This window comes from Bactrocera tryoni, chromosome 5, assembly GCF_016617805.1.
Source record: "Bactrocera tryoni isolate S06 chromosome 5, CSIRO_BtryS06_freeze2, whole genome shotgun sequence".
Lineage (NCBI taxonomy): Eukaryota > Metazoa > Arthropoda > Insecta > Diptera > Tephritidae > Bactrocera > Bactrocera tryoni.
The window spans coordinates 29,670,465-29,684,629 of NC_052503.1; the positions used below are offsets into that span (position 1 = coordinate 29,670,465).

At 37.3% G+C, this 14,165-nt stretch overlaps 3 protein-coding genes across 9 annotated transcripts in view; 1 reads left to right on the plus strand and 2 right to left on the minus strand.

The window, feature by feature from the left end:
- LOC120778304 (FH1/FH2 domain-containing protein 3) overlaps positions 1-14,165 on the plus strand; it is a 145,299-nt gene that overhangs the window by 118,423 nt on the left and 12,711 nt on the right. For 4 of the 6 annotated variants that reach the window (XM_040110092.1, XM_040110093.1, XM_040110096.1 and 1 more), the window contains 7 exons: positions 2,806-2,990; positions 3,255-3,478; positions 7,788-8,009; positions 8,083-8,339; positions 8,418-8,555; positions 8,978-10,246; positions 10,565-10,769. In XM_040110092.1, the coding sequence (XP_039966026.1) occupies positions 2,806-2,990; positions 3,255-3,478; positions 7,788-8,009; positions 8,083-8,339; positions 8,418-8,555; positions 8,978-10,246; positions 10,565-10,769 (2,500 nt within the window). The remainder of the gene's footprint in view (positions 1-2,805; positions 2,991-3,254; positions 3,479-7,787; positions 8,010-8,082; positions 8,340-8,417; positions 8,556-8,977; positions 10,247-10,564; positions 10,770-14,165) is intronic. The other 2 variants (XM_040110094.1, XM_040110095.1) reach the window with 1 other exon arrangement.
- Positions 11,981-12,404, minus strand: LOC120778310 (acyl-CoA-binding protein homolog). Its single transcript, XM_040110102.1, has 2 exons — positions 12,397-12,404; positions 11,981-12,329 (listed from the first exon to the last, which is right to left on the minus strand). The coding sequence occupies exons 1-2, from the start codon at positions 12,400-12,402 to the stop codon at positions 12,084-12,086; spliced, it is 252 nt and encodes an 83-aa protein (XP_039966036.1). The 5' UTR covers positions 12,403-12,404; the 3' UTR covers positions 11,981-12,083.
- LOC120778309 (acyl-CoA-binding protein-like) overlaps positions 13,230-14,165 on the minus strand; it is a 1,468-nt gene continuing 532 nt past the window's right edge. The window contains exons 1-2 of one of the 2 annotated variants that reach the window (XM_040110100.1): positions 13,743-13,813; positions 13,230-13,571 (exon numbers count right to left, since the gene is read on the minus strand). In XM_040110100.1, the coding sequence (XP_039966034.1) occupies positions 13,326-13,571; positions 13,743-13,748 (252 nt within the window). In that variant the 5' untranslated portion in view covers positions 13,749-13,813 and the 3' untranslated portion in view covers positions 13,230-13,325. Of the gene's footprint in view, positions 13,572-13,742; positions 13,814-14,165 lie in introns of those variants that run through there. The other variant, XM_040110101.1, reaches the window with a different exon arrangement.

Here is a 14,165-nt window from a genome sequence, read left to right on the forward strand (position 1 = left end):
CATCAATGCAAAACAATTAACTTTTTAAGCTACGGACAGTGTTAGTGCTGCGCTGGCGCACTGACATGTCCCTCAACGGCGAGCGCTCACCACACACAGCGTGTCAGCCATGTTTCGCCGCACATTCACCGAATCAATTCATCAGTCCCACCGGTTGTTTAGTCATACTAATTGACAACGCACGCCTGCTCATATGCATGTAAACCGTTATACATACATACATATTTATATATACATATGTAAACTCGCAAGTGGTCTATTATTTGTATTGTTTTTCGGTCGGTTGATGCTTGCAGTGATCGCTGTGTGACACCTTCTTGCCATATAAACAATATGAATCTGTCAACAGCGCACTTGTTTTTGCCCTTGATTTGTTTCGGTGGCCATAAAAAATAACAACAATAATTGTTCAGACAAAATATACAGTAATCTCGATAATAAAATAGTAGCGTGCTGCGCATAATAATGAGTCCAGTGAGTAAATTTCCGGCGAAGAGTAAAAAAAAAGAATATTCAATGAAAAAAAAATAAAAAAAAAATAAAAAGAGTTTGAATAAAAATTCGCAGTTGGAATGGCAAAAAACTGCGGGGCTAAAAAGTGCTGTTATTTGTTAAGTAACAGTACATATACAAAAATTAGTATGCAAAATTGGATTGCGTAACAGCAATTGTAGTGGGCGTAAGCTCTGTACTCAAAAATAAGAAAATATATAACAAAACAAAAATTAAATTATTGAAAATTAAAGTAAATGGAAAATAAAAAATTAAGTAATAAAATAAAAATAAAATTGAATTAAATTAATTAATTAGTTAATTAAATTAAATTAAATTAATTTAAATTACAATAAAACTAAATAAAATAAATTAAAATAAAATGTTAAAAAAATTGCAAAATTTTTAAGACCAAAGAAATGAAAACTAAAATTAAAACAATTTTAATTAATTCAAGTGCAATTAAATAAATTTAAGTCAAATAGAATTGAACTGAACTCAGTAAATAATATAATTAAAATTAGTATAAAATTTAAATAAATTAAATGAAATTCAACGGTTCCAGTTGAAGGACGTTAGGCTAGGTCATCGGGTGTTGATCCTATATATGGTTCTTCTCCTTTAGGCAGCTGTGAACGTTGAGGCGTTTTGAACTATCCACAAATTTGTTAAGGGGTCTGGTCTTCTTCTTCTTCTTCTTAATTGGCGTAGACACCGCTTAAGCGATTATAGCCAAGTTAACAACAGCGCGCCAGTCGTTTCTTCTTTTCGCTACGTGGCGCCAATTGGATATTCTAAGCGAAGACAGGCCCTTCTCCACTTGGTATTTCCAACGGAGTGGAGGTCTTCCTCTTCCTCTGCTTCCCCCGGCGGGTACTGCGTCGAATACTTTCAGAGCAGGAGTATTTTCGTCCATCCGGACAACATGACCTAGCCAGCGTGTCTTTTAATCGAACGGCTCGGATAGGTCCTTCCCGATCCTCATGGAGCTTTTCGTGTTACTCAACGTCAGTTTACACAGCCGTATTAGTTTTGCGGGGATACTAAATTCAGACATCGCGGGATAAAGGCAGCTCCTTTTCGTGCTGTCGAAAGCAGCTTTGCAATCGACGAAGAGGTGGTGTGTGTCGATTCTTCTTTTACGGGTCTTTTCCAAGATTTGGCGCATGGTGAATATCTGGTCGGTTGTTGATTTGCCAGGTCTAAAGCCACACTCATAAGGTCCAATCAGTTTGTTGACGGTGGGCTTTAATCTTTCACACAATACGCTCGATAGAACCTTATATGCGATATTGAGGAGGCTAATCCCACGGTAGTTGGCGCAGATTGTGGGGTCTCCTTTTTTTCAAGTTTCTTTTTTGTTTTTTTTTTTTTTTGTTTTGTTCCTTTTTTCTAGACTAGGAAACTTCTTTAAGGCAGTTAATATCAATCTTAGTCCCTTCGATAGGCGCGCGGTGTGTTTACAGAAACATTTTAATTTTAGTCTGGCAAAATCTCATCTCGTATTCCTCTATACATATTTTTGCGAAAAGTGGTCGACAAAATATTTATCCACACCTGGTGTGAACCTACTGTATAGTGTCGTTCTTTACTAAGCGCAATTGGTTCAGAGAATTTGAATTTCTGTATCAGTAGAATTTCGCAGTTACATAGGTTTTGGTTGTGGACTAACGCTTGCCGGGCTCACAAGAGGTTCTTACATCTGATCGGATGATACTTCCTGGCAAGCGTATCGGCTTTGTGTTTTTTGGGCACCTAAATAAGTCAAATGCGAAAAAGTACTATGCTAAGGAGCTCAGAGCCAATATAGTCGCTCGCCTATCAAAGTGAATGCATACCTCTTTGAAGAAAGCTGTACTCCGGAGCCGTACATCTACTATTACTTTGATCCCTTCCACCTCTGTTTAAAAGACGTTACTGTCTCCACTTTATTTCATAGAAGAATGTCTCTGATATAATTTATATATTTGGGACAGATTTAGAGAGCTATATAAATTTTTTTATTATAATAAGCAGGCATTTTTCAACTTTAATTCCGCAAAACGAGGCTAAGCTCCCAACAACCCCATAATACAAACCTACGCTGTAACAAGTTGGTAGAAGACACTAACAAAGAAGCGCCGCATGTATATAGATCTTGTCAAAACTTCAGATAAAAAAGTACCTATATTTGGGATTCATATACGGAAACCCGTTGTTTTCTAATAACCCGAAAACTCCCACTCTAATTTAAACGAGTGATAATCCTTCCTTATTTATTACTCTGAACATATTTTTTTATTTAATCCGTACATTTTCTTTGCTCTTTTATAGAAAAATTACTCTCCTCCGAAGGCAGCGAATTGCGGCGTGCACTATTTTCATTGAAGCAAGTCTTTCAAGAGGACAAAGACCTGGTGCATGCCTTCGTGGCATTGGGTGGACTCAATTGTCTTGTGCGTGTCGGTAATGGAGCCGATCAGAATTATCAAAATTACATTTTGCGTGCCTTGGGTCAGGTATGTAGACACACACACAAGCGCACAACCATACAGACATGCCTTTTCATTTGCGCATTTTTCGCTTACTTTGCTGTTGCTTTTAAGTTGGTTGCTCAGCGCTAAATGCAACATTTTATTTGCTCAACGTTGCCAATTAACCGCATTTATTTGCTGTTTTTTCCCCTTAAACCTTATCATATTTTGCACACAAACATATATACATATATATACTTACCTACATATATATATAAAATGTTTGTGGTTGTTTTTTGCCAACAACAGGTGATGCTCTATGTGGACGGCATGAATGGCGTGATGAAACACGAGCCCACAATGCAGTGGCTCTACTCGTTGATCGCATCGAATTATCGTTCTGTGGTGAAAACGGCACTCAAGTTGTTGTTGGTATTTGTGGAATACGCCGAGACGAATTGCTATGTCCTGGTGAATGCCATACATGCGGTGGACAAAACACAAGGCACATTGCCATGGTCGAATCTGATGAGGTAATGTACTTATATGTATATTTACAAATAAATATAGAAATATATACAAACGTATATAATGTATAAGGTGTATATACAATAGAATAGAAAAGTTGAGATATTGACAGTACACTTTTTATTTAAATCAAAGTATTTTAGAAATTGGAAAGCCTGAAACTTTTTTGCAAAAATGTTTCAAAGCCGGAAAAGACAGCGGAAATAGTTTTTGTTTTCAACAAAACTGGAGTAATTTTCAGAAAAAGTTTGTGTAAAAATTCAAGGTAACTTTACCTTCTAGTCTCAGGTTTTTTACAAATCTTCTATGTCTTTGGCACTCAGTCTGGGCCAAAACTTCGTCAGTTGCCGCTATGCTTTGCGAGGTCACGTCAGTTGGACATTTCAAGTGCAAACAAATCGCACTTGGTTTTTCCATTAGATGCGTGAGCGTCCTTGACTACGTTACCCACCCATGGACTCGAATCGAAGGAGTTTTTTGCAGGAGCATCATCTTCCATGCGAACGAAGTGGCCTAACCAGCGATATAGATGGATTTGTATGCGTTTAACTATTCATATATCCATGTAGTCGTAGAGCTCATACAGTTTGTGGTTCTATATTCTTCGATATTTATCGCTCATGCGGTTTCAAAGATTTTGCGGAGTTCTCTCGAATACTTCAAGTGCTTTCTCTTCTCGGTTTGGTTCGTCATCGTCCATGTTTTTGTATAATAGGAGGGATTTATGAGAGACTTATAGAGCAAACAAATCATGATTTTTTACCACTAAGTTAGAGGTCAAGTCTACTTCGTAAAATTAGAAGAAATGACCTTAACTTTTTATTTATGAAAAAATAAATCCAAAACTATACTTTGCATAAAAATAATAATTTCATTTGTTTTGACCTAAGAGGACTTTAGTCATGATCAACGAAATCTTATTAAGTAAGCTTAGATTCTGCAACCAATTTCCGAATAAGTAGAATTACACTTGGATTATTAGTGACAGTATTCTGTGGAGCTTGAGAATCTCTTAAATTTGGATCTTTGACCTTGACAAAGTGCCTTTGATCCATGACAAGTCTATTTAGGTAGTTTATTTGTTTATGCCCTGGTCCCTCGTAGCAGAATCAAGGTATTTTATATTGAATCTCGTTATAAGAAGAAAGAAGTTTTAATCCTTTTATACCAAAAGCCAAAATTCATAATGTTTTAGAAAATATTGGTTATGAAAAGTTTGAAATGCTTCTCGCTAGGCATCCACTGGACACTTCTTTAATTCGGTGACCATCAAAATCTAATTTTTTCTGTATTTGCATGTCTCGAACGCATTAAGTTTGCCACGGTGTTGTAACACAAAAGACACGTCCTTTTCTCACCAAGAAGCTGCTTATTTGCCGGAATTGTCGATATCGGACAACTAATGCGTATAGCTGCCATATGAACTGTCCGATCTAAACCAAGTTCTTGTATGGGAAACTTTTTTATTTGACAAGATATCATCTCAAAATTTGGCATGGTTTATTATCCACAGCATGGCAGCAATCTGCAAAGAAATTGTTCAGGATGGACAACTATAGCATATAGCTGTCATACAAACTCAATGCCTAAAATCAAGAAAAATATTTTGTGGTGGATAATATAGCATCGAAGCAAGCAAAGGCAAGGCTTTTTTTCCTGGTTTTTGTATGAAAAATATATGTGTCAGTATTTTTCACATAAAATAACACATACAAAAGTTTCAAATACATCATATAATAGAAGTATGAGCATCATTCAAACCTATTGATAACAAAATTTCCAAGGCTTCATTTTAAGTTCTCAAAATAACGGCCAATGGTTGAATAAAATCCTGATCAGTTTCGGTATTGCAGAACCGGCTGTTGTGAAAAATATAAATTTTTTCTTATCAGTGCTTAAGTTCGACTCTTCCAAAACTCTAACAAATTGTATATATAATGCACATTTTCTGAAAATTTTTAATACTATCAAAGAAATTCGTGTGCATATTAATGTAAATACATATATTTATTGCAAAACACAATAATGCAAACAAAGAAATCATTTCTACCAAAATTGGTAATCATAAAACACAACACTGATTAAGAATTTTATTAGCGGTTTACTAGCTTGTTGTACCACAGTAGTTGTTCTTGTAGTTAACTTTAGTATTTAACTTTATTTACAACCTAGTATATGTACATGCTTTCAAATAGTCACGTACTTTTGTATTATTTGTTGAGAAGTCTTGCTTGAAACTCACCACTTAGCAACATTTCCCCTCTGAATGTGGTAGATACATGTATCTGAATAAATATATAAATGTTGCTAAAAACCCACCACTCTAAAGTGACTAGCAACATACACTGCAGCAACTTGTGGCGTTGCATACTTATAGGCTGCACTACAAGAGATGGGCAACAATTAAATGAAGTTTGTTACTTAACTCTTTATAACGCCTTGTGAAACTGTGGTTGCTAAATTAAAATTGAATTTCGGAAATGAAGTCGAACTAATTTAAAGAAGTAAGGAAGGGCTAAGTTCGGGTGCAACCGAAGATTTTATACCCTTACAACTTGCCAGAATCAAAGCAAGGGAAATACTTTAAGGCATTAAACCTTAACCAGAGGATCGAACTTCACGCAATTTTAAATACACATACATACTTTATATAACTCATATACTGACAGACACATAAGATTTGTTAGAAAAACGAAAACCATTATATTTAGTATATGGAAATTGGGGTAGTTTCGACCAATAGTACAAACTGTTAACAGGTCACATACTAAATAGGATAAAGTCAGCCGGAAATTCGAAATAAAGCTCACGGTTACCATCTCGTTGGTAAATTTGTATGTCTCTGGGGTATTTAGTTATTGATCGCGCAGCTAGATATCGCGCTTTTAGTAGCTTTCAACAGTACCGTTATATGGGGAGTGAGCGGGATTATCCACCGAGTTCATCCATTTTCATACTGTCGGTAAAAGCTCTAATAATATTTGTTCTCAGAAAATATATATGGTTGTTTAAATGTTTTAGGAGACCAACAAAAAAATTTTCCCACAGGTGTCCCTTGTTAGCGCGATCCTCTGTACCAAATTACAGTTTTATATCATAGTTTCGTGCTTAGTTAAAGCATTTTATATGTTTTCTGTTAGTGACAATTTGTGGACATGACAGTGGTCCGATTACGACCATCTACCCATTCGAAAGTTTTTTTGTGCTAAGAAACCTGTGTACCAAGTTTCATCAAGATTTATTCAAGTTACAGCGTGCACGGACGTCAGTCATCCTGATTATTTATATATATATACAGCCCTATATCTATCTCGCTTAGTTTTAGGTGATACGTACAACCGTTAGGTGAACAAAACTATAAAACTCTGGATGCAAGAGTATGAAGAGACTATCGGATATCGACATAACGGCTAGAGCCTGCTAAATTTTTTTTAAGGTAGCTAATATCAATTCCAGCCCATTCGTCGGGTTCGTAAAGGGAATGACAACCGAGATGCTTCAACTTTAGTCTAGCTAAAGCTGGACAGTGAATGAGAAAGCATCTAGCATTTTTCCACATCATCTTCCACATTGCCACTTTAATGAGTTGCGTCTTCTAAAATCTTTAGTCTCACCGCGTGAGTGCTAATGGTGTCCATTTAGGACGCCTGTCGCTAATGATAATTTGAGGAAAGCTAGAACTTTCTACGGCGCGTGGCCTTCATTTCTGCAAACATAGTTTTTCTCGCATGCCTTTGCTCTCGTGTGCTTAACGCTCTTTTATCTACCCATTGCTCAACTACTCCATATGAACTCTTAACTGAAGAGGCATTTCAGCTGCGTGACCTGATCATCTTGATTTCTTACAAATATTGCTGCACGGCCCATGATGAACCTTTTTTCTCTAATAGATCAAGAAATATTTACTTCAACAACAACTTGGATTAAAGTAAGAAAAGGTTACAGGCTGAAATTTTTATTTTGGGACTTGGTAACTTTAGTATTGCGGTCTGCCAATTCAGAACTTTATCGTCATGTTTGACATTTTTATAAACTCTGAACGTCTTGACGTATGAGCTCTTTTTGTGTTGTTTACAGTAACTTAAAGTATTCACCTCGTACAAAAAAGGAAATTATATTTTGTATAAGGTCAGCCCAAATAATAAACTGAATGAAAGAAAATGTCGATTATTTGATTTAAAGTATGATCTATTGGTAGTTTAAGTTAGTATAAGTTTCTTAAAAAATAAATCTATTCCTATGAAAATATATACATCAACCATAATTTTAAACATTTTCCGACATTAAAATATTACTTCTTTATTTTCCCAACAGACTTCTAAAAGACTATGACAACGCTGACGCCGAACTAGTCATCTATGCCACATCGTTGATCAACAAAACCTTAGCGGGTCTAAATGATCAGGATAGCTTTTACGATGAAAGCGATTTGCTGGAACAACAAGGCATGGAATCGGTGATACAGCGTTATATGTCCAAACCGGGCACAGATCTGGATCTGTTGGATCAGTTGCAGCTTTACGAGGCAGTATTGAAGTGAGTATGCCACAATACACAAAGCTCGGCGGGTATACTATACATATACAAGTGCTACAAACAAACCTTACAGATTTGAGGATGGCGAGGCGGAGGGCATACGCCTGCCGGAGAACTCGCTGCGCAAGACGCAACGCCACCGCCAAAGCACCGACACAGCTGAGCGACGCAAATCGCGACGACACAGCACCGGCACGAGTCCACATGTCAGCAAAGTGATAGCGTCACCAAAGAGAATGACACCCACGCACGGTGTGCTGGACGAGGATAGCTCAGGTTCAGCGAACTCCGCCGAGTATGCGGCGAATGGTGTATTCAACGGCGATAAAGGTGTGTATGTGTGAAGATTTTTGTTTATATAAATGGTATTAACTGTGTTTAATTATTATAAACTTGTGAAACACATAGCGCGCGACGGCGTAGGCGTGACGCCCGGCTTGCGTAGACGACGCGAACGTGCCGAACGCCACAAAAGCTTTCTCAAGGAGCAACAAGAGGCTGTGGCGAACGGTATTTTCGCCGCCTTGGAGCGTCGCGAGGAAATCGGTGAGTACAGTGTGGGTTCTGTGTTGAAAAGAAAGTTTAGAAGAGCGGTTTTCAATGCTCTCTTTGTGTGTTTTTTTCAATGAAAATTTTGAGTTTTTGAATACCCAAGCTTTTTGTGCCGTATATTTAGTATATTTTTGCGGCATACTAACAAGTTTTTTATACATTTAATTTTTTTTTCTAACTTTCCAATTGTACGCCTGTCTCGATTAACAACAACAACAACAAAAATGTGTTGCTCCATCCATACTGACTTATATAATAAAATGCGCTGCCTACCCATATTGGATATGTAAAACATGTAAATTGCAAAAACAAAAAAAAAAATACAACAAAAATAAAAAATCCATACACATATGCGCTTCCATCATTTTCATTGCAATCATTGCCACCACACCTATCATTTGTGCCGATGTGTGTAGGGCAAATTGTCACCGCCATACCAGCAACGGTGAAAATGGGCGATAGTCCGCCAGAATCATTAAATATAACCAATGACGCTAGCATTAGCGTAAATCAAAATAAAAATCACAACAACAATATTCATGGCAATCACACCACCAACATTGCTAGCAGCAACATCACCGCCAATGCCACTAACAACAACATCAATCTCATCAATACAAATTCCACTACGAACTCGGGTGGTATTAGCACAGCAAACAACAATAACAACAACAACAACAATTCGTGTAACATCAACAACAACACGAACAATAGCAATAGTTTGTTGAGTCCCACCCGCCACTTGTTGGGCAGCAACACCATTTCGATCATCAACAACAACATCAATGCGAATCCGCTGCACAGCAACAACAACAACAATAATAAATTGCACACGGCACCAGAATTTTTAACCAAAAAGAATTTGCTAATGGAACGCAATGCGACTGTGATTAACGGCATCATGAAGAATATACAACGTGGCGGTGATCAGTTGGACAACAATCACAACAACAACATAGCGTATAAGAAATTCGAGAATGACGCCAATCGGCTGAACAGCTATTACAATCAGCTGAGCACACCAAAGAATCAAAATCAATTGCAACAGCAGCAACAACAACAACAATTGCAACTGAATCAACAACAACAGGCGATTACGCCCACTTTGCAGCATCAAAATTCAATACAGAGCCCAACAATACAAACTGCACACAATGTGTTGGCGGCCGTCTTGAGCCCCAAAAAGTCGCTAAACGGCTTCGACTTCACCCAGTCCACACCAAAAGCGCCCCCAAACACCTACGAATACAATCTCAAGCATAATGTGACACCCTTAACAAGTCCAATACACACGCTACCCGAAGAACCAATGACGGTGGAGTGCCATTACGCGGCACCCATTAGTGGTCAGACATCGATGAATACACCCTCTACACCCAGCAGGACTCTTTCGTCTCTCACAACGCCAACAACACCGCAAACACCTTTGTCCACTGATTTCACACCCGAAACACCATCATCACCGTTAAATGCGCCTTACACGAAATTTAATGCGCGTGCAGCACCGCCACCACCTCCTCCACCGCCGCCGCCACCAGATTTATTGGGTCACTACTTTATGATGCCGACACCACCACCACCGCCGCCACCACAATACGGTCTACAGTCTCCCGCAGACGCTTCGTTAGAAATGAGCGCTGTCGTTATGGACTCCCTAAATTCGGGTGATGTATTAGCAATAACAGGTGAGCGCCAATATTCTTTCTCTCTCTCTTCCAACACCCCGAAATTTTTCATTGTTGTATCATTGTCTCTCGCGTGCTGAAGTGCAGCTTTTGCGTTTCATCCACGCTATTTTTCACAAACCTCTTTGTCAGTTTTGGTTTTTGATGCCTTCTTCTTTTTCTTCTTATTCATCTAACCGCTTTTTGTCTGTACAAAATATTTCAAAATTTTGTTTTTCAAATCCAACATTTTGATTGTATTTTTATAATTCTCTTAATATTTGATTTTCGTTATTTTTCTGCGCCTTTTATTGAATATTTTCGGTCTTCCCCTCTTAGAATCCGATAATGAGGATAGAAAATTGTTGCAACAGCTGAAACGTGATCACACTGTGAAGGATCTCACACAGAAACTTAGCAATATGCCAATGAGTCCAACGCATGAGGAAAAACTCCAGAATCGCATTGTTGGCGATATGTCCGGTCTTATATCGAAAGCCAAAGAGGGACTTGCCAAGAGCAAAAGTAAAGGCGAAATGTCACGGTAAGTACGATTTGAGTTCAGTTTTCTTAATTTAGATAAACTTTTCATAAATCTATATAATTTATTTTGTGCCAAAAGTTTGTGGCCATGATAGTCGGCCTCCGATCAGACCGAGGCCGTTTCTTTCGGCAGTGTTGTCGAAAATTATTATATCACCGTTTTCTAGAAGTACCCTGATCCAACAAGAGTTAGATGGTCCAGGTCAACCTTAGGCCGGGTAAAATCCACCAAGTCTATTCCCATAACCTAGCACTGCCATGAAATGTATTATTAAATTTTTCTTTTTATTAGTCTTCTCCAAAATGGCCTCCCCTTGGGTAAAACAAACTCTTATTATATCCATATGTATATTAGATATGAGACCCATTTTTCAGCAAGTCTTGATCTCGTTTTAGAATTCCTTTGATATGGAAGATCTTATATTCAAGTTAAATCATGCTAAAAGATCCAGACAGATTTCACTTGGTCAGCATAGGTCGCCGGTCCGTTGTGGCACGTAAAACTCCTATAGTATATAATTGATCTTAAGACCCTTAGAAACATATAAAGCGCTTTAAGTTTATCAAAAATTACGGGGACGACTATTATCAGTTTCGGGTACGACTTCTGGTTCACCGAAGGTAAAACTGCCGAGAAGTTTTAAGCTCAGTTCTGTAAAGGTTGGACAATGAAGCAGAAAGTTCCTGGATATTTCCGCCTCACCTTCCTTCATACAACTTTGCGCTCTTGTGTCCGACCAAATTTTTAGCCTTACCGCATGAATGCCTATTGGACTGGCATTTTTTGATTGCGATAAGATGAAATACGCTAAAAAAAAACAAGTAGTTCTGTCGATCCTCTCATTCTACTCTAAGCTTAAATGATCTTGCAGTCGCACAAGAACGGGTCGTCAACCAGCGCCTGCTTAGCGCATGCGAGGTTCATTAGTACAGTGCTAGAACTCAAGACATCAATGGAGATCCAACTCGATTCCTTTCCGGTGTGAGTGGAGCAAGAGAACTCAGCTAATTTTTGTTGAAATGTAAATATTTACGCATATCTTTCGAATCCTAATTGAACTTTAGCAACTATATAAAATCAGCTTCCACAACTAAAACTATTTGAGAGGAAAAAATACTAACTAATTTGTATAATATTTTTTAACTGAGAGAAAAGTTGACCTTTTTACAAAATTTCGAAGTTAATTTAATATTCAAAAACACACATTTTTTATGAAAAATTATAACAGATCTGCATATATTTTTGGGGTTTTTTGTCACAGATCAGTACTATTTTATAATAAAAAGTCTATAATTTCCTCCTAAGTTGCTCGATTTAGGCATATTTGGGTGCATACTTCTCATAGGTGGCAATGTAAGCCTTCTCTGCCTCTTCCTTGGACAGACCCTTGTGTTTGTTCCATGAATCCCATTTAGCCTTGCCCTTCAAGTCCAATGCACCAGGGCGCTCAACGTTCACATCACCAACGGTGGCTTGCTTGTAGAGACCGTAGAATTCCAAGAACTCTTCATCGGTTGGGCGCTTGGTGAAGGCTTTCGCTTTTTCGGTGGCGGTGTTGAACTGAAAGCGGAAGTTCAATATTTTTATTTTTAAATTTTTTTATTTAGTTAAATACACTGTTACTTACATCCATGGTGCAAAATAGTGCTTTTGTACGACTAAAAGTGTCGCCTGCTCGAACTCCCTCCACTTTTATAGGCAATTTTTGTGAGATATGAATAATCACTGTTATAAAGATTAATATGTTCGAAAGTGCTGATAAGTTCGGTCGCTCTCAATTTTCGTGTGTTTTTGTTTTTATTTATTAGCTTTCAATTATTTCTCATTTCGAATAAGAGAGTCCAATTTGTTGGCATGAAGTTCACGGTTTTTATTTGACTGTATTTAATTGCTTTATAACCGCTTTGTATCAAAGTCTCTTTCAACACTTGACGCAATATACTTTTTATTGCCTATGTCATGCTGACCGGTCGGCATAAATTCATTCAATTATTAGTAATCAAATATCAATGGTGGATCTACAAGCATTTATACTTATATACATGTATATACATATACATATGTATATATATGCATGGGTAATACTTTCCTCTATTGGGTTAAAGGTACAAAAGTAGCAATAGTAGCTATAAACTTCATTACAGTTTATCTTCGAATAAAAACCCCTATGATTGTCGAGCATCTTCTTCAAAATAATCTAGAATTAGCTGATTATTTTGAAGAAGATGCTCGGATTCAAAGACAAGCTCGTCTATGTTATATTTATCTGGTTTCGACCATATTCGAAATTTTCTCTTGGAAATATTTCTTATATACTAATAATAAACATGAAACTTATTAAAACCTAGTCCACAGTTACAGTTAAAGATGTCAGTTGATCGAGATATCAAAGATCACTCACAATCCAACACTTTACTATAGCAAGTCACCAACATGAATCAAAGCACTCCACAAATTTGATTTATTTAAATTCAACTCATTTTATTTTTATCCAAATTTCTTTTTTTCGTCTACGTTAACAGTAGTTGCATAAATATGATTTCCACAATTTTCACCTTAAGCATAAATGGGAGCATATTTCTCATAGGTGGCAATGTAAGCAGCCTTGGCGGCATCCTGGGACAAACCCTTGTGCTTGCTCCATGCGTCGAATTTAGCCTTGGCCGTCAAGTCAAGAGCGCCGGGAGCGGGAATGTTGACATCGCCGACGGTGGCTTGCTTGAAGAGACCGTAGAATTCTAAGAACTCAGCGTTGGAGGGCTTCTTGGTGAAAGCTTTGGCTTTTTCGCAGGCGGTGTTGAACTATACCAAAACAAAAAAAGTATTAAAGAAATGAAAAATTATAAAAAAATGTAAAATTGTAATGAAAACACGGTAATCAAGCAATCGCGCTTTCTCTCTCTCTCTCTCTCTCTCTCTCTCCTTTTGGCAATCAGCAATCACACACTTTCTAAGTTATATTCTTCGACTTACATCCATTATTGACTTTGAAGGCGGCTAAGGTTTAACTGACGACATTAGCTTTTGCCTTAGGGCTTTTATAGCCACTGGCTTAGTTAACTGTAGTTACTTTTTGAATATAACTAAATCTTATCAAATTGACGTTTTTATTTATTATTGCAATGTATGTAGAGCTGTATATAATAAAGTCTTTGATTTATGTTCTTAAGTGCAGTGTAATGGATTAGCTATTGAAGTCTTATATTTTCAGGGAATTTCCTTTGCATTCAGTCTTTAATGGCTTATCAGGCAATTAATACTTATGTGGAATATTTATAAATTATCCGCCTGATAGGAAACTTTTGATTGAGTAAAATAGATTTGATTTGATAAAAGAAGTCTATTGTAACTTATAGTTTCTAGTACTGGTATAGATTTCCTGTCGCTTTGACTATG